The sequence below is a fragment of the Lactuca serriola genome, chromosome 5 (genome assembly GCF_051521515.1).
Source record: "Lactuca serriola cultivar US96UC23 chromosome 5, Lser_US96UC23_V15, whole genome shotgun sequence".
In the NCBI taxonomy this organism is placed as follows: Eukaryota; Viridiplantae; Streptophyta; class Magnoliopsida; order Asterales; family Asteraceae; genus Lactuca; species Lactuca serriola.
The window spans coordinates 292,863,373-292,883,460 of NC_136412.1; the positions used below are offsets into that span (position 1 = coordinate 292,863,373).

At 32.9% G+C, this 20,088-nt stretch overlaps 2 protein-coding genes across 2 annotated transcripts; one reads left to right on the top strand and one right to left on the bottom strand.

The window, feature by feature from the left end:
• Positions 1-249: 249 nt before the first annotated feature.
• LOC145054651 (Lactoylglutathione lyase / glyoxalase I family protein) lies at positions 250-2,084 on the top strand. The gene is made up of 5 exons (XM_079002882.1): positions 250-398; positions 895-1,057; positions 1,210-1,293; positions 1,407-1,610; positions 1,841-2,084. Exons 1-5 carry the CDS (start codon positions 336-338, stop codon positions 1,936-1,938), a joined length of 612 nt encoding a protein of 203 aa, XP_078859008.1. The 5' UTR covers positions 250-335; the 3' UTR covers positions 1,939-2,084.
• On the bottom strand, positions 2,072-6,555 carry LOC145054650 (U-box domain-containing protein 34-like). The gene is made up of 9 exons (XM_079002881.1): positions 6,246-6,555; positions 5,612-5,733; positions 5,405-5,520; positions 5,097-5,197; positions 4,793-5,028; positions 4,588-4,689; positions 4,083-4,514; positions 3,239-3,988; positions 2,072-2,409 (listed from the first exon to the last, which is right to left on the bottom strand). Exons 1-9 carry the CDS (start codon positions 6,451-6,453, stop codon positions 2,203-2,205), a joined length of 2,274 nt encoding a protein of 757 aa, XP_078859007.1. The 5' UTR covers positions 6,454-6,555; the 3' UTR covers positions 2,072-2,202.
• Positions 6,556-20,088: the final 13,533 nt, after the last annotated feature.

Below are 20,088 nucleotides of genomic sequence, written 5' to 3' on the forward strand. Positions count from 1 at the left end.
CATGGATACAAAAAAAAAATATGAAACCTAGGCGAACTTAGAACTTTATACGAGTGTATTTTGTTCTTTTCGCAATAACTCGTAAATTCATATCAAAAATCAAGATTATACTCCATTGTTAAAGCTATTACTCAAAAATATTTATTAAAACCATCAAATGTGGGCTGCAAAAATCACAGATTTTAGCCAATTTGATTTGTGAACGACAATAAGAGCCCACGGACCATAAATATCATAAAAAGGCCCTTGAATTTACAAGAAATGACATATTTGACAGATACAAAGAAATGGTGCTCAATCAACTGAATTGAAAAGAACAAACACACACTTCACAAATGAGTGACTCATCCGCCATGGCTATCCTTCTTCCATCAACTTCAGCTCTTCTTTCTCACAAGGTTAATTTCTTCCACACACACACACGCAGTACTCGTATGTGCGTCTACGACCCTATATGTCTTTACATCTATCTCTTGCTTTTGTGATTGTTTATAGAATGCTAAGAAACAACGTTTTGTAGACTCGATTTCTCAAAACAGGAACACTAATTTACGATCTGGAATAAAATCAAGCAATACGAGTATGCATCTAATCGTGATGCAAATGTTTCTTCGAGATCTGGAATTTCAATTCCAAATCCAAAGTTAGAGAAAAATCAATTCGAAGTCTGAACTAAGTTATCGCAAACATCGAATCACATGCTCCTAAGAATTTGGATTGATAACGATTTTTTGTTGATCGTAATCGTTAATTTATGACTGACGATAATCGTACAGATTGGTGATTTGATTGTGGATGATAACATTAGGGTTTAGGGTATATTATGTTGTTTGTGATGCTCTGTTTTTTCAACCATGTTTAATCATGTCTATGACTGTTTGATTTGATTTTTAGGTGACCCATGTTTGTATTAGTCCAAGGGTTGCAAATACACAAGTAAGAAAAAACATTGCCAAAAGAGTCTTTGAAAATGGCAACACTCGCAGGCATCTTGTGATGACAAAAGCTCAAACGTCTTTAGAGGCAGTTACTGCTGAATCTATCGATGATCAGAATGGTAATCTTTCCTTGTGTCTTGAACTCCATAATTTTTACTTTATTTGATAAAAACCTGCTGTCACATCTTTCTAAAAGCCTTTTCAAATAGTAAAAATTTAGGGAATTGCTTTTATTCCTTGGCTCTACTTATACAAAAGTTGATGTGTGCAGATTTTGGAGTTGTAAATCTTCACCATGTTGGAATATTATGCGAAAACCTCGAGCGATCCCTTGATTTTTACCAGAACATTTTGGGTATTATGTTTCTATATTCCTCTGCTAGAGTTCAATTCTATTGATTATTTTTCTGGTTTAAAAAAGAAAAACCAAACTTTTTTTATTTTATTTTATTTTATTAATATGATTAGGTTTGAAGATAAATGAAGCAAGACCTCATGATAAGCTTCCATACAGAGGTGCATGGCTTTGGGTTGGCTCTGAGATGATTCATTTGATGGAACTTCCAAATCCCGACCCTTACACAGGTCGCCCTGAGCATGGGGGACGAGATCGTCACACTTGCATTGCCATTCGCGATGTCTTAAAACTAAAAGCTATTCTTGATAAAGCTGGTAATTCTTCTATCTCCATTCTTCAAAAGGTTAAATGCAAGAAATAGCAACCTACTTCCATTGATTTGTACATCTAATTTCCTCTTAAGAAAGAAAAAATTGAAAGTAGGTAGAGTTTTGAAAATAGAAGTAGAATGTTGTAATAGAAAGAAATGAAAGTATGATGTTATAATACATAAAGTAATGAAAGTATGTTGCTATTTGTTAACATCTTGGAGAATTTATCTCAGGTATTCCGTATACTCTTAGCCGATCTGGAAGACCAGCAATCTTTACAAGAGACCCGGATACCAATGCATTGGAATTCACACAAATTGATTCACCCTGAACAATTTTTATCATATATGTAGATATGAAGTACAAACGTTTATACTCTCTTCAAAGATTGATGTGAATATTAGGTTAATGAAATCTCCATAAAAGAACATATTGTATTTTTATTAATTCTATGAATCTAATAATTGATATAAAGTAGATGATTTGGTTGTTCATGTTTCCAAAAATATGTATGTACAAAACACATCATAATTACAACTGAATTTTATAACAAATTATGCAATAAAATAAATCAAAAGTCGAGAAATGTTTCGTTTCATACTGAGTTCTTTGAGTTTGAGGATGTTGAAAGTAATCTCCAGTCTTGTATGGCTGAGCGCAATGTGTGGTTGGGAGTTAATGTTTTGTGTTTTAGGTGACGCTTTGTGACTGGTGATTCGTTTTGTCTTTCAAGCCATATCTTTATAGCTCTATGTTCGTATGTAAAACCATCAGCAGCAATGTGAGGATCATTCATGACTTCCTGGATTGTCAAATTGCAATTGGAGTGAGGTTATAGCATATAAGTGTTTTTGGTATATGATAGAATGGAATCACAAAGATAAGGAAATCATGTTTGATTGACTCGAAAGGATGAAATGAAATATTTAAACATGTTCTATATATAAATTAACAAACTACATTAAATTAAATTGATGCATTAAGAAAAAAGCTATTTCATAGTATTAAACTTTAATTAGGATTAATTACATCCGAGTATATAGCATGTCGTTTGAAATATATCCTATAACGTATTTCGAAAAGTCAAAAAAGTTTTATTTACCACTTACAAAGTTGTCTACAATATAAACTTTTTAAGAAATTTAAATACCATGAAATCTTAAAATAGAATTATAATCAAAATGTATTTTTAGTTACTATTAGCAATTACAAAAATAATTTTATTAAAGTTTTGATTTTTTTATTCAAAAACATTATTGCTATTGAACGATTAAATGAATAAAAGTAGTACTATATCATTCCATGACATCAACGAATGAAAACAAACAGATAACATAATGCAATGAAAATCAGCCAGGAATCATATTCCTTGAGGAATGATCCATTCCATCCTAACATAGCTAATAAACAAGATTTTTGGTTTGAAAGATTAGTCTATGTGATTGTAACAATTTATGACATCTCTATGGAGGCCCATGGGTTTTCTCCAGTTTTGAAGCTTACCACGTATATTCTTCTGTTCATATTTCTCTATTATTTTTCATCGGACGGAGGTTTGTAAATCTTTGAGACCATTTTCCCAACAATGACAACAAAAATGTAAGAGAGAAAGTAAACAAACATTATCATACCTGGACGATTGGACAATAGAAATGACTAGGAACATCATTGTTGTTTCCCCTGATCTTCCTACTAGTATCACCAACTTCACAAAGCTTCTTCAAAACCGGAAGTATCTCCATATCAAGATCCGGTCTATCCCTACATCTAGGACTACAACACTTAAGACCTAACAAAGCCAATTCTTCCGCTTCCATTAACGGCCAATCACTTATCGAATCATCCAACACATCAACCAAATTCCCACGAGAAATAGCCAACTCAACTTTCTCAATAATCCCCTTCGGATTAAGTAAAGTCAACAACTGCAAGATTATAATCCCAAAAGCATATAAATCCGATTTGGGCCGAACCGTACCCGTTCTATGATACTCCGGATCAATATAATACATGGTCCCCGCAAGAATCGAATCTTTATACTCCGTGACATTATCCGGTACCATATCCGTAATAAGTTTTGCCATTCCTACATCACCAATTTTGCTCACAAAATTTCGGTCAAGTAAAATGTTTCCCGGTTTTAAATCACGGTGTACTATAGGGTCGGGTTTTGAGTTATGTAAGAACGCTAGCGCACATGCAACTTCAAATAGCACACGAAAACGCATGGACCATGGAAGATGGTGTTTGGTGGTTTTTTGGTAGATGTGGTCTTCGAGGCTTCCGTTTTCCATGTATTCGTATAGTAAGCAGCCTCTTTCGGGACATGCTCCGAGAAGTTGTAGTATATGTGGATGGCTTAGTTGACTTAAAACCTCAATCTGTTGAAAAAAAATAGTGTAAATCATGTAATGATGTGAGAAATGAGTTTTTCTTACAAAAAATACAAAGCATGTAAGATTCTCGAAGAGAAACCTCTTTTAGGAACTCGCGTTTCTTTTCGGATGTATCGGACCAAAGAACTTTAATGGCTACAGTGGTATGGTCGATATTACATTTGTAGACTTTACCATAAGCTCCTTCACCTACAACTTTTGATTTGGAGAAGGAATCTGTTGCTAATTCAATCTCGTTGATTGTGTATCTTCTGTAACGTTTGTCATTGTTATTAAATAATGCTTCAACAATCTGTTGTTTCTCGGAGGATTCCTTCATGGCTTTTATTTCTGCTATTTCTCTTTCGTAAGCCTCTATTGCTAACATGTTTCTTGCCATTTCAACTTCTTTAATTGCTTCCATATGTTTTTCTTTCTCTTCGGCTGCAATTTTACGGAATTTCTCTTCACGTTGTACTGAAGAATGAATTCTATTGGCATCTTCTTCGCTATCAAATGAAAGCATTTGGACCTGTATATAGTAACAACCTCAAAGAGTAATAATTAAATGAAATCATTTTTTCAAATTCCTTTACAACACTAACCTTGTTTTGGGTGTGAACCAGTTCATCACAAGCTTGATTGTACATATTTACAGCATGTCTTAACTCGAGTCGGAGTTTTTCAACTTCAGCATGCAAGTTTGACTACAAAATAAGAGCACAAACAGTCAAATTAACAACTCAAAAAAAAATATAAAGTTGGAAATTAAACAATGTCTTTTATGTAAAAACAAAATCTATCAAAAACCTTATCTGAACAAGTTGAAGACACAGAACTTCCATTTTGCAAAATCACATCACCAAATGTTCTTCGGGAACTACTCCTTTCATCAGTAGCAGACATTATTGAAACTTTCTCATGGTTTGATGCCACAGATGATGTTTCAAGTGTACTACTTTTGATTTTGAATTCATTAGAAGAAGAACAAAGGGAACACCATAGTTTATTCATGCCACAAGACAGTTGATGGCTGGAACTGTTGTCTGTAATTCATAATCTATTAGAAATGATTTAATTTTTTTGAGTTTTTAATAAAGTGAAGCATGGTTACCTGAATTGGAAATGAGCCCATGTCTAGATACAATGTATATATTGCATGTTTTTGGAGCTTGTTTTAGAACATCCAAGGGTACTTCTTCTCCATATAGTTTCCTAACATTGAAAGTTACAAGTTAGAACTTATAAGAATATAATTTTTTGCAAAAGAATTATTCCGTTAAGCAATCCCTGAGCCGACCCATGTGGGCCCGCTCCATGAGCATCATGTGAAAGATAAATCAGGATATAAATGCAAATATGGCATTTAAGAATATAATTTGTAAAAGGCATTAAAAGTGGAATAAAATATTGTTAGTAAACCTTGTGAGCCAATTGGATGAGCAAGAACCAAGAACCAAACTATTGATCCCTGACATGGATGCATACTCTACAAGCCCTGTTGCAGGATTATCCCCTTCCACCACCATTGTTTCTATCTGGAAATTACAAAAGATTGGTTTAAGTCTTTATAAGAACTTAAGATCATAGGTCACGAAATCGAAACTTTTTGAGAAAAGAATATTGCACCTTTTTGCCTTTGTATAGTTTCTTGAATGGTATAAATAGTTCTTCGATCTGTGATTTCATGTCTTCTACATACATGGCCACTACATTAGCATCCAGTTCGTCAATGGGGATGTGATTTCCTGCTGAAAAAATGAAAAAATTCTCATGAATTCAAGTGCAAGAGTTGTAGTTGTTTACCTTTCTACAAAATGAAACCTCTTTTTTTTTTTTTCCCAAAATTCTACAAAGATATTGGTTGTTCCTAACAACGCATACTTCCTAATTACGGGATCCGTGTAAATAGACCAATTCATATCATCATATAGACCTCAATTCATCAAATCGTCTTAGGACTCTTACTTTTTTGGATAATTTTTTAAGAGAAATGCTAGAATAACTACATCATTAACCTAATAATTATGTCAATTACACGATCGCTCTTCACCAGAGTTCAGAGTTACGACGACATGTAACCCCAGTTTGTAGCAAATCAACTCAATAACAAACCCTAAATTTTGCACAATTAGCAAGAAGTTAATAAATTCAAGGCGTTATGCGGAATTATGGGAAAACATTTGATCAGTAAAATTCGTCCAATCTTATGAGAGAGAGAGAGAGAGAGAGAGAGAGAGAGAGAGAGAGAGAGAGAGAGTACATGGAGTAGGGATCGAAGTGATGTTCGGAATAACGTGAATTAGGATGAAACGATCGGCTTTCTGAAACAGATTCTCCACTGCCCATCGTACAGCTCTTCTACTGCCTTTGCCGCCAATTCCTCCGGTATTACCACCACCCTTCACGGCCACAGCCACCACCACCGCCGACGGAGCACCAGCACCGTCTACAGTACTTGTTGACTCCATATCCGCTCAACTGAAGAGAATTTCAGAATATCCACAGAAATATAGTTTGACTTCCATTTCAGTGTTCTGCGGAAGAAAACGACGACTTCCAACAACCTTTTTCTGATAAAACAGAATATACGCTTTACCCCCTTTGTGTTTGCCTATATATTATCTTACTTTGTTTTTTTAATTTATTTAATATTTATATTTTTAGAATTCAACTAGTATTTGAGCCTGGGTTTTGCGGTTTTTAAGTTCGTTTTTATTGCATATTAGGCATGTGAATTGATTAAATGGGTATAACATATCACAACTTCAAAAAAACACTAAAAGTTTAAAAGAAATTCCTTCTCCTTCTCTCCACCCCGACTGAGACTTTTCTCATTGCGTCTTCCCTCTAATTATTCAGCTTCAGAATATATTTGACTTCAGGTAAACCCCATTTTCTCTATCTTCCCTCTCTATGAACATTTTGAGTCTTTCCCATTTTTTCTCATCGATTTCTTGTTTCGATTTTAAGCGACAAATGTTAGGGCCAATACTATCCTACCATCGACATATGCACATTAATCACCATTCTCGCCACCACCATTCACAATCACTGCTGCCCCAACAACACACATCTGAACCAAGGGATGAAAGTGGGTCCAAACCCAAACCGGATAGACCCGGACCCGGAAAACCCGAAACCGGTTAACAAGATTTTGTAGAATCGGAAACAAGACCGGTATATAGGAACCGATTCATGTTCGGTTCTGGATACGGTACCGGATAAAGTGAGTTTAGAACCAGAAAACCCGGAAACATCAAAGTGGGTAGGTTGGAACCAGATAAAGTGGGTTTAGAATCGGAAAACCCGGAAAAACCGGAATTTTTTGGTAATTACTTACTACTTAGTGGGTTGAACTTTAAAAATTTTCATATTGATATCTGGACTTTGGGGGACTGTAACTCATTGAATATGAAACCAAAATTAACAAAGTTATAGTCTTAAATCATGTACAAAACTCTAAAATACACTCTGAAAAAAATTGCATGTCAATCCGACTTTAAACGAATAATATATGCACGTGTTAACATTTTTACAGAATACAAATTAAAAAAACAAATAGCTGAAAAGTTGAAATTTTTAGCTTTGATATCCCGACTTCGGAGGGCTGTAAATCATTGAATATTAAACCAAAAATGACAAAAATATAGTCTAAACTCATGTACAAACTGTAAACTACAAGTTGGAAAAAACCACATGTCAATCCGACTTCAAACGAATTAGATATGCATATTTTAAAACTTTCACCGAATACAAAAAATTTGAAAAATTAAAAACATCCAGCTTTGATATCTCGACTTTAGGGGACCGTAAGTCAATGAATATAAAACTAAAAACGGAAAATTTATAGTCTAAAATCATGTACAAACTCTAAACTACATGTTGGAAAAAACTGCATCTCAATCGGAGTTGAAACAAATGAGATATGCATCTTTTAAACGTTTCACAAAAACCGGTTTCGGTCCTAAAAGTGGTTCCGGTTCCGGTTTTTAGACCCAGTTTACCCGGACCCGATGGACCCAAACCCGGATAAAGCCAATTTTTAAACCCGGAACCGAACCGATTCTATATATTCTGGTTCTAACGGTTTCGGTTCTAAATCTCATCCCTATATGAACCCTAATATGTCAGCTCCTCTCCACCTTCGTTGTTCGTGTGTTGCAAGAAAGCTAATTTTTTAGACTTATCTCCAACAACGACACCCCATGACGTGTTTGTTGTGTCTATTCAGGTTTTCATATTCTCCGCCCTTATCTCTTGACGTTTATTGTGGGATCAATTTAGCTTTTCCATTCGGATTTTATAATATAACCTTACTGTACTGTTCTGTGGTTTGTAGGGTTGTTCTGCGGACGTTTTTGTGCTCCCCCCATGAAATGGTTTAAATTGTTACATCGATGGATAGAGTTTCAGTGTAATTATCCTATCTAACATTTAACATTTATCGTATGTTGAGTCACTGTTCTTAAGGTCTTATCACAGGAATAAGGTTGATGGTATGGGCTTGAAAAGGCATACTCACATCAGTGTATGAAACACAAAATCTTCAGTCATTCATACACTCTTCATTTTTCCTGCCCATCTTATGAATTTTATTCCTAGTTCATCAAAAACCTAGAAAAAAATACGCACAACTACATAGATTAAGGACAGGGAAAGAAGGAATGTGACTTTATTCTTTTTCTTACAAAAAACGAAGAGATGCATAAAAAGGTACCAGACCACCCTTGTAACACCTTATTTCGAGTCGTTTCACAATTCGGGGTTGTGACCTGAAGATCCAGTATCATAAGGCTATAGGCCTTGGGGAATGAGATATTTAGACCCCTTGGATGTTGATAATGTAGATTAGGTGATTCGAGAGTTCGGTTTGTGTTTTGGAGCCCACGGGTATAACCGTCAGTGATAGTTTGGTGCTTTTATGAATTTTGGATTTAAGCTCGGGAAGTTTTAAGGCAAAGGAGAGTTGGTAGAATTGTAGAGCTTCTCATTACCTTTCCGTGGATATAAAGAATGTCGAAACCAGAATTAGAACAAAGAAGTTATGGCCTTCAGAAGATTGGTGGTTTTAGTCCATGACCGAGTACGCTGGGCGTACACTATGAGTACGTTGGGCGTACGTAGAGGTAGTGGGGCGTACGACCACCAGGGGGAAACCCTAATTTTTAGGGTTTGTTCCCTATTTAAACAACTTAATTCACTTTCAGACATTCCTATAACCATCCTCTACCTCCCTAAACCCTAAGAACAAAACCCTAATTGCCCTTTGAGTGTTTTGAGCTTAGAAGTGAACTTTGAGGGTATTTTTGGTGATTTTGAAGGAATAGGAACTCTTGGAAGTTGCATTGGTGTGGCTAGAGCTTGTGGATCCAAAATCATCATCAACTTGGAAAGCTTTTTGAGGTATAAAGCTCTTAGCTTGATGGTTCATTTTGTTAGATCTAGTTAGGGCTTGTTTTTGTGCTTTTTATGGTGCTTTAAGTCATTCATGAGAGTATGAGCTACTACAGAAGATAATGATGATAAATCTTAGACTTTTTAAGGTCCCTTTTTCATAAAAATGCAATCTTGATGATTTATATTAGATCATGCATGAGTTAGGGTGCTTATTATGGATTTTATTGAGTATTGGGTCCCATTAAGACATGCAAATGAGTAAAGTTGCCAACTTTATGTGTTAAGACATCATTTAGGATCAGATATGAGAAATAGACATAGTAGCTTAACTGATTAGGAACTTAATGGTGATATGGGTTGACTGCACAGTACGCTGGGCATACTCAGCTCGTACGCTATGCGGACTATCCAAAGATGGCTTACGCTGGGCGTAAGTGCGAGTACGCCGGGCGTATTCAACGGCCGTTGACTTTTGTTGACTTTTGAGTTTTGGACCACTAGTCTTTCTGACTTTGGGTCATTGATAGGCATTGGGCCTTCTTGGATTTGGGCCTATAATGGGCTTCGGGCACCATTTAGGAAGTTGGGCCATTTTAGGCTTGTGGGTGTCTTTGGGCAGGGCCCGATTATGGTTTATGACCTGATTATTAATAAGGATATTATTTGATGATATTTAGTGCAGAGGTTTCCCGGATCAGTAGCCTGAGTATTTATCTAGCTGTTTCAGCAGTTTGATGTGCGTCTCCTCCCTGTGCTTGTGAGTCGAAGGCACCAATGTCGGCTCACTACATTGTTCATGTAGGATGCTAGCTGTCTCTTACTCTTGCATGTTTGTATGAGCCTATGTGGTAATATATATATATATATATATATATATATATATATATATCATTGCTGTAAATTTCCCGGCTAGGTCCCGTTTAATCCCTAGGTGCTACTCAACCGATGAAATTTTAATCCATGCATAAAAATTGAAATGATCAAATTTTAACACTTTGAAGAAGTTTTATCTCAATAGGAACTACTTTAGGTATGATTAACGTTGTATCAATCATATTAACCTATTTTGTTATGATATTAATTGTATTTACGAACTTTCATATGATATTTATCATATTTAATTTTTTTAAATTCAACAAATTAGCAATTAATGGTCCCCGATTAATCTCCGACTAACCGATTAATCTTTTAACCTCAACCCACCGACTAGCTAACGTCGAACGTTTTTTACAACGTTGATATATATATATATATATATATATATATATATATATATATGTTGACCAACTGGGTCTCTCTTGTTGTTACTGTGATATGTGTTACTGTGTACTGAGACTTCGGGTAGTCTCCAAGGTTGTTGGTAACCCACGGGGCGTGCTGTTTGCCCACTGAGACTTCGGGTAGTCTCCAGGTTTGCTGATAACTCATAGCTGTTTATTTGTGATGTGTTGTGTGTGGTATTTTGTGGAACTCACTAAGCTTTATGTTTACGATTAATGGTTTACATGTTTTAGGTTTTCTTATATTAAATGAGGGGCACAACTCGATTGCATCTCATCAATGGGGGAATTTTGCACATGATAACTTTAAAAAGATACCCTGATAAATGTTTTAAGATCTTGTAGTTGTGATTTGAATAAACACTTAATGCTTTAATTGAAAATTTTGGGCTGTAATTCAGAGCTTTACAACCTTGTTCCTAGGTTGGGGCTAGATCAAATACAGTTTTAACTTTTGGGGTTTTATGCTGTGGTTACATTGACAAACAACTTGTGTAGATCTTCCCATGTTCATATATAATTGTGTTTCTCAATCTTTCTGAGGTATGTTTTCATTTTTCTGTTAAAAATTCGACTGAATTTCTTTATTTATATTCTGCCCTCGATCTGTTGTAATCTGGAAGTCCTTTTGGGAAAAGTTTGAAAGTGTAGAACTTAACCCGATTTTGCTCATGTTTGCAAACTGTTTTGACTTTTGATTTTCTTTTTCGAGAAAAATGGTTTATTAATTTGTAGCAAAAATGACGTTTAAAAGAAACATTTTATGTTTTATGGACTATTTTGTTATATTTTAGGGAAGATTGTAATTTTTGTGGTCATCAACGGTTGCATCTAGGAAAAGTTGAAGGAATTACAAATCAAAGAATAAAAAATGCAACTTCTTGATTTAGAATATTAAAATAAAAATTGATGGTATGCTACATTTATGAGGACGACATTTCTGACTAAATTTGTTTATAGTGGATATAAATTTTTCTAATAAATTTAATTTGGTATGAGTTTGGATCGTTGACTGTTTACAAATGTTGAAGTGTGTCTTTTTAGCATGATGGAAATTTTTGTCAAACTATATGCATAATGCATTTAATAGAAAAATTATTGAATGTATAATATTGTAATCAGAGTTTGAGCAATTGGCTTAACCTTCCTTATGAACATTGGATTAGTTTTTATTATTTATGTGGACTTTCGACGTGTTTTAACAAGAAATCTCTTGGTTTGTAACATGTACGGAAATTAAAGTATTCATTATATTCATGCCTTTTAATGATCAAAAATTGTGTTTCTCCTCCTATTTTTTATATTAACCATTTACGTATTGATTATGTATGTAGAAGAAAGCAACCTCATGCTGAGGACATGAAGATACTTGATGCTTGGTTGCATACTATTGACTTTGATAGGTTTGAGGTCATGTTTCCCTTTTTCTAATTAAGCATTGTCTATATAACAATGTTTTAAAATATTTGGAAAAATGATGGCATGCAGATAAGACTTGATAGAAAAAATTAGTGAAGGAAACTTTCCATGTTAAGTCCTACCTTTTTTACTTAAATTTGTCCATAATTCATATTTTCTTCCGTTTTCTCAAGCATGTCATCATTTTTCTCAAATGTTTTCTTTAAAAGAATTTATTAATGCTATTAGTTAATGGGGAAAAAATAAACTACGTCTGATGACTAAACTTATATGCTTGACAATATAATACATTATTTATTAGAAATTGAAAACAATTCGACATTTGGTAATTTTTTTTATCTTTAATCGTTGTTGGTTTGTCTTCTTGATTTATGGTTCTGTTAATAATTAAGCAACTAAACAAGGCAAAACTCTTGATTTTTGAAGAAAACGGTATGCACATTCTATATTTGGATTTCTTTTACTTGGATTCAACTCAAACAACTGTTTAGGCAATCAAGGTTAAACATCTCTTGATTCCTTTTTATGATTGTGATTTTTTTTATAAATATGCTTGATTTTTTTACTGTAATTTTTATTTAGTTGGCATTAGTTGGTTAATTTGTATTTGTATTTCTTGCTTGTTGAAGAAAAAAGATGAAGCAGAATTAGCAAATGAAGAAATAAAGAAGACAAGGGCAAAACCGTCATTTATAATGGAGAAAATGATATTAACTTTATAACCCATTAGAGTTTTTTATGTATGTGTTATGCGTTTGTGTCCGCTATGTGTGTATGTGTTATGTTTTTGGGTATGTGTTATGTTTTTGACTTTTTGTGTCTGCTATATGTGTTGTATGTGTTGTGTATGATATGTAAGTGTGTTGTGTGTCTGAGTTGTATGTGTGTGATGTATGTGTTATTTGTGTATGTGCTAGGGACATATCTTCCTATATAAATGTACTTAAAAAGTGATCAAGTTTCCAGTTTAATAACATGGGGAAACTTTATTAAAATTATTCCAAAAACGTGGCCCCTATACTCCATATCAGGAACTTGAGTTGAGATCATTTGGTTCTGGGTAAAAAGTGTGCCCTCCTCTTTAGTTTAGTACTAACATTATGTAATTTGTTTTGCCAATTGTGAAATGGGACATGTTTAATGTACCCTCCACTTTCTTTGGTGGATTTGGTATTAATAGCACCAAACTTGTGTTTGTCGTTCGATTATTTAGTAGGTTGACAATCTTATAAACGGGTGGGATACATTCCAATGGTTGTCACCATATCATAAGATTTCATAGATTTAACAATAAAAAGAATTGAAAATAAAATAAGATAATAAACAAATAAAATGGATAAACATTTGTGTTAAAATTATAATTAGGTAGTTTTTTTTTTTTTTTTTTTTTGGCAGCATTGATTTGTACTGTCTTGATAAACATTTTAATTATAAGCTAAATTTGGTTTCAGGACGAGAATAACAACTCAAGATAGACTGAAAATAAAAAATCAAGTTGAATATTACAAACCCACAAACCCATCAAATCGGTTAAAGTTTCGGAACAAATTAAGATGTTAAAGTTATTTGGAGTTAACATTGTGAATGATTAGTCGCAATTTGCAAGGAAGTGACACATAAATAGATTTATCAACACTTGAGAATTTTAAGAACCAAAGAATTATCAATATTTTGTAAGTTCATTAATAATTAATGATTTTTATGGTTTGATCTAATAGCCACAAGTAAACAGTTCACCACAATGAATTAATCACCGTTTGGAAACTATTCATTGTCACCGCTTTGCGTGGGTAAACGACTAGTGTGTATGTATACACACACACACACACTACAGGATGGGGGGATAAACATAATAGTTTAGAAAACGAAGGGGTAAAAGTGACATCTTACAAAGTTCAAACTTGAATTTGAATATGTCCAAACCTTTTGGAGTCAACGGGTTCTGAATGACCTCCCTCTCACGGATAAAAAAGTGGTTAACCATCTCGAATAAATCAATATCGTTCATTCGTATTGTCTCCATTACAACCAATTTCCTTGTTTCTTTCCATATCGAAAAACTAGCATGACTCTTTGTCTCCATTTTTCTAGAAATGCTAACCAAGTGACACACCGAGGCCATGGGTCATGAAAGAGGTTGGCCCTCATCCTCCTTAACTATGTATGGCCAATAAAATCCTCCTTTTAGTCCATTTTTTTTCCTTCTTACCATCTTTAATTTATACCAACACATACATAACAAAAGCAAATAAAAAAAATTGGTTTTTTATGTTAACAAATGAAAGTTATTAAACAACAAAATCAGATTATATATACTAAGGGGGATAAACATGAATGTAACATCTCAATAGCGAGGTATTTTCATTTCAAACCCTTAGTATGAGAATTTAATTCATTTTAGACCTTGGATGTTAATTATTTGATAAATTGGACCTAAATGACATTTTCGTAATTTTTGGGAGTTGGGCACACACATTAGGCATTCCCTTGGAACGCTGGGCGTAAGTGGCCAGATTGCAAACCTTAGTTTTTAGGGTTTGGGCCTTATTTAAGCATCATTATGAACCCAAGACCTTTCCCCTCATCATCCTCCATATCCTAGAAGATATTTAGCACTCTTTTTAGTGTTCTTGAGCCTTATAGTGATCTTTGGTGCTTTTAGGTGTTTTTGGTGGTGAAGGAAGTTCCTTGAAGATAGAGTGGTGTATTCAAGTCCGTGGATCCATATTCTACACCTTCTTGTGCATCTTTAGGAGGTATGGAGTTCACACTTTGAAGTTCTTTGTTCTAGATCTCATTATGTCCATGTTTATGCACTTTTTGTCCTAAAAACTTGGTATTATGGAGTATGGACTACTCCATACCATTTGAGTTGTCCTTTTGGGCATTTAGGAGTGTATGGAGTCATAAAAATCAGATCCTTGGAGTTGAGGTTCACCCATGCTTGAGTTGTTGGCCTTTTTATGTAGTTTGGACATAGGGTTTGGTATTTGGGTCCTTTTTAGCCGTGCATGTTAGTAAAGTTGTCAACTTTATGGTTTAACACCTTATTTAGTAGTAGATTTGAGGTTTGGACGTTAAGGTCTTAAGGGATTAAGACCCTAGGTTAGCTTTTGGGACTCTGGCTAGTACGTTGGGCGTACTTGTAACATTCCAAAAATTTCATTTTAAATTCATTTCAAAACATCCTATAATCAAGTCCACAACAACAAAAAGTGTATCATAGTGAAATAATAATATAATATCATAGTACAAAATCCTAAAATCACATAATGCGGAAAAAATGGGCGGATGCGGTACGATAAAGTCGGGCCCTTCCCTTTCAAGCTGGAAGTACTTGAAACATAAACTGAAAACTATAAGCACAAAGATTAATGAGCTCCCCCAAAATACCCCATACCATACATACATAACACTCAAAACATAATTGGGTATATTTCACCCCCTTCAGTATCTTTCAACTGATACCGGGTATATTTCACCCCCTTCGGTATCTTTCAACCGGTACTGGCTCTATTTCACCCCCTTCAATATCTTTCAACCGGTAGTGGGTCTATTTCACCATTTTGGTATCTTTTAATCGGTACTGGGTCTATTTCACCCCTACAGCTAAGCATACAATCATATCAACAAAAGTCATGAAGACAGCAAGCATAAACAGACATGACATGGAATTGTCACGAAGAAAACTATCATCCTACTAACATAATCTAGTGGTCCGACATTGGAGCCTTCGACCCACGAGTACCATGGAGGAAACTCACCTCGCCAAGCATCTCAAAATTCATATAAATATGTATGAATTTTTTTACAAAACGAAAACCATCATTGTTTTCCAAAAACAAAGACTATAACAAATAATCTAATAATCTAACTAAGCTCGCAAAAATGACTCTAATACCAATTGTTGGGTTTTATTCAAAATCATTTTCCTAAAAACTCTAAAAAAATAGCAACGAAAGTCTAAAAATATGAATAAACTTAAAACTTTTTTTATTCCACCAAGTATCATTTTGCAAAGCATTGAAAGATTAAATCATCCATAGAAAGAAAAACATTAAAACCTTCGAATACTTTGATTCTCATGGGAGATGGAAGTTAATGAAGTGATGCATGAAGCTCCAAAGAAGAAGTTATCTACAAGTATCCACCAAGCAAGGATAAACCACTTCAAGATGCTAGTCTTCACTTGTATATATGTTGTTCTTAAGCCTTAATGATTATACCAAATAAACCTTAAAAAGAAGTAACATATAAGCACTTAATTCATGCACCAAATGGCAAAAAAAGAAGAGAGGGGAGAAGGGCTTCATAACCACGAATTGGCTGCCTTTTTACAGAATTTTTTGAGCAAACAAACAACCAAATAAACTAGCCAAATCTCTTTTTATATACATACAAATGTGAACTAAAGTCAAGGCTAGTAAATGAAAGGGTATGATCTTCTTATGACATGTATGGAGTATAAGATGAAAGACAACAAGCAACCTCTTACTTACTTCTTGATACTTATGGTTTTGACATTAATATCAAAACCAAGTTTGTCTTCCATTTCATTATTCAAACTAAATAGCTACTCAAAGTGTCTATTTAATTTGTACATAACATTATTAACATATATATTCATACCTTAAGAATATAACTAATTTTGTTCTCTTTTATTATTATCTCCTAGTAAAAATAATTCATAATATGTTGATAAAATAATATTTTCATAAAATGATATTTTTCAATTTAACTACAAGTATTGATTATATATATATATATATATATATATATATATATATATATATATATATATATATATATAATTCCTTAATAAATAATCAATTAGTAGTTACTTGTTATAACGTGTGACTCTATATGATCATATATCATTAGAAAATATCATTCCATAATAACTCTTGCGCATAAAAATCTTTCACATATACGATGATAACTCATAGTAACATTATAATTCTATTATATATTGAGTTATACAAAAAAAAACATTTATAGTTCTAGTTTTAGATATTCTAATATTGCATTTGGTAAACAATAACACATGTCAAAATTAAAAGAGCTTGTACTTCACTAAATGAGTCGGTACCCTTTTTAAAGTTGTTTGTTATGATGATGCTTAAGCGGAGTATTCACATCTTCTGTATAAATGAGTTGTTTTTTTATGATGATGCTTAAGCGGAGTATTCACATCTTCTGCATAAATGAAATAAAACGTTGTATTTTTATTAAGCATGGAGAAAACACATTTGCATATTTCTCATTAAGATATGAAGTTTAACTTTGTTTATACTTTAGTATTATATTATAATATAAAACACATATAGTTTTGTATATAATTATAAAATGAGAGTTTTTTTTACCACATTCAACATAATTGGTAACAACTTGACAGACAAATAACTAATCATAACTTAAGTATTCTTCAGAAACACATTTTAGTTTCCATGAAATATTTGAAAATAAACAATATCAAAAATCTCATTGAAGGAAAATAAAATATTCTCCAATTAACGAGTGTGTAAGAAAAAAAGCTGACAGATAGAGAGAAAGCATACATAATAGCATGATTTCTTTCATGCGAGAACTATGGATGCTCACTCTCTTCTGTCAGCTTATTTATATACCTAAATTGAAACACCATATGTCAAAACAAATATGTGCACTAAATTTGAAATCAACTTAAAACTATTAATGACCCTTGCTTTTCACCTAAATTTTGACTTTTGACTTGGGTTACACAAAAACACAAATCTATCCTTAATGAATATTTCACGGTCATTAAATCTCAAAAGGTTACTACCTTGGTAGTATTTGTTATATAAAAGGTACAAATCAACCTGTAAAAGACTTATTGATTTGCATGGTTGGTAAGGTGCTCGCAATCAAATTATTGAGGATTTAACTCTTTCTGGGGACAAATGAATATATTTAGATGGTATTTAAGTTAAATAGAAGACGATTGTTAAAAAAAACTGATGAATAATTATTTAAAACTTATAAAAGACTTGCAAACTCTTACGCATAACCAATATGGGACGAGATGTCACATAAACTTTCTCCAATTGTCCTCATACATGTCCTTGAATACATGTATAATCAAGAATACTTGTTTCTTCATAGTGTTGATATATCAAGGTCACCAAGAGAGAAAAAAATGTTTGCTTTGTGGATACAAATAATATAATTTTCAAGGTTGATTTATAGACTATGCTTTCATAAAACGGTATCACCTTTATAAAACAAGGAATATTCTCATGTTTCTTGATGATTGGTGTATTCTCATGATTTGATCACTTAATTATAGTTGGCTATTAACATTTAAAGCGTTTAGAATAAGTTTTTCAGAGTCCACCGATCACCATATTTTATTTATTAGCTAAACAAAAAACTTGTATTATATGTCTATGATAAGTTTGATAATTCTTATAAATCATTTCTTTAAAACTATGGTAATTTATATAAATATTTTTTTTTTCACGTTTTAGATGACATGTAACTATATTTCATCTGAGACCAAAATATGCAACATTATTATTAGAAAGCGGTTACCTTAAGACGTGACACGAGTTAAATGGATGTGCCACAATATTTTGTTCTACTTGTTGATATTAGACCGAGGGAGTAATATCATTGTTTCCTACATCATACTACTTCAATTTCACCATGATTTCATTATTTTGTGTCACATACAAGAAATGGTTACATACCATACTTTTTTTAATTTACTTAAACAATTTAATATAAATAAAAATTTAAAGTTTCATTGATTGAAATTAAAATACATAACATGAAATAAAAAACTTAAAATGAAATTAAAAATATTTAAAAAGTTAAAAAAAAAATTGCATAACATGAAATTAAACTTAAAAATACGTAATTTGAAATTAAAAAAGGAAAACATTGATGAATGGTATTATTTATAATATAAAAATCTCTCTAATCTTTCATCTAAGCTTGTGTAAAGAGATTTAAAAGGTAAGTTTCATTGTGGTAAAATTAGATGACTAAGTATTATTTATAATATAAGAATTTGTCTAATCCTTCATCCAAATTTCTCTGGAGAGATAGAAGAGGTAAGTTTCGTTGCGGTAAAATTGGATGATGAAGAGTATTATTTATAATATAGAAAAAATAAATTATAAAAAAAACAGTTAAAATATTAAAGAGGGAGAGAGGAGGAGGAATGTGGCAATGAGATGTCGAGTTCGGCCCAAGCTACTGACACAGTGTTTGTTACGGCCACCGTTGAATATTGTGCTCTTTACCACGACGACTCCTTTAAACCCTAATTAATAAAAAAAATGTTAAATATTTTGATTTTGGAATGAAATGCAGTGGTTGTTTCATTAAAACTACTTTACGAAAAAAAATGGAATGTATATAAAACGTCATGACTCATGACATAAATATCCACCAACCTCATGTATATTCCATCATATCACTTCTCAACAATAAAAAATGAAGAATTTTCTAATGTAACAAAGCATGAAGAAAACTTAACCAATAGTGCATTGACCACCAAATAAAAAGTGGCACGACTAATCTTGAATCTTGGGTAACAAGAGTCATCAGTATATATTCTTGAATTATTTAATTTTATGATTTTTTCCCAACTGACAAAGTGTGTAATGCTTATATGCGGGGGGAAACACACATCATCAAGCACTTGAAAAGTATGATAATTTCGAAATTATAAAGTTACTTTTTGACATATTCGGGTTACTATCGATGCTTATTGATGAATTACTATTCCTTTGAAAAGTAGGCATTACTCAAAGTTTAAGCTAAAGCCTACCGGCATCTATTTTCATAGATCGTCCTTTTTAAATGTTTAGAAAATAATGGAAGGTGTTTGTGATTTTTTTTTTTTAAATAGTTTATTGATTTATTAGTTTTTTTTAAGTTAAAGTTAAAAAGGTGTATGGGTAGAAAAAAATGTTTTTCAATTTGACTTCTTATAAAAAGCCTAAAAACAAGGAATTGAAAAGTAAAGGAAATATTATT

Bases quoted from the DNA above. Each gene is read 5' to 3' on its own strand.
- LOC145054651 (XM_079002882.1), top strand. From the start codon at position 336: ATGAGTGACTCATCCGCCATGGCTATCCTTCTTCCATCAACTTCAGCT. The intron at 399-894 runs GTTAATTTCTTC...TTTGATTTTTAG, and splicing joins CAGCTCTTCTTTCTCACAAG to GTGACCCATGTTTGTATTAG. The intron at 1,611-1,840 runs GTAATTCTTCTA...AATTTATCTCAG, and splicing joins AGCTATTCTTGATAAAGCTG to GTATTCCGTATACTCTTAGC.
- LOC145054650 (XM_079002881.1), bottom strand. From the start codon at position 6,453: ATGGAGTCAACAAGTACTGTAGACGGTGCTGGTGCTCCGTCGGCGGTG. The intron at 4,690-4,792 runs GTTTTTGATAGA...CTTATTTTGTAG, and splicing joins CTTCAACTTGTTCAGATAAG to TCAAACTTGCATGCTGAAGT. The intron at 3,989-4,082 runs GTTTCTCTTCGA...TTTTTTCAACAG, and splicing joins AACGCGAGTTCCTAAAAGAG to ATTGAGGTTTTAAGTCAACT.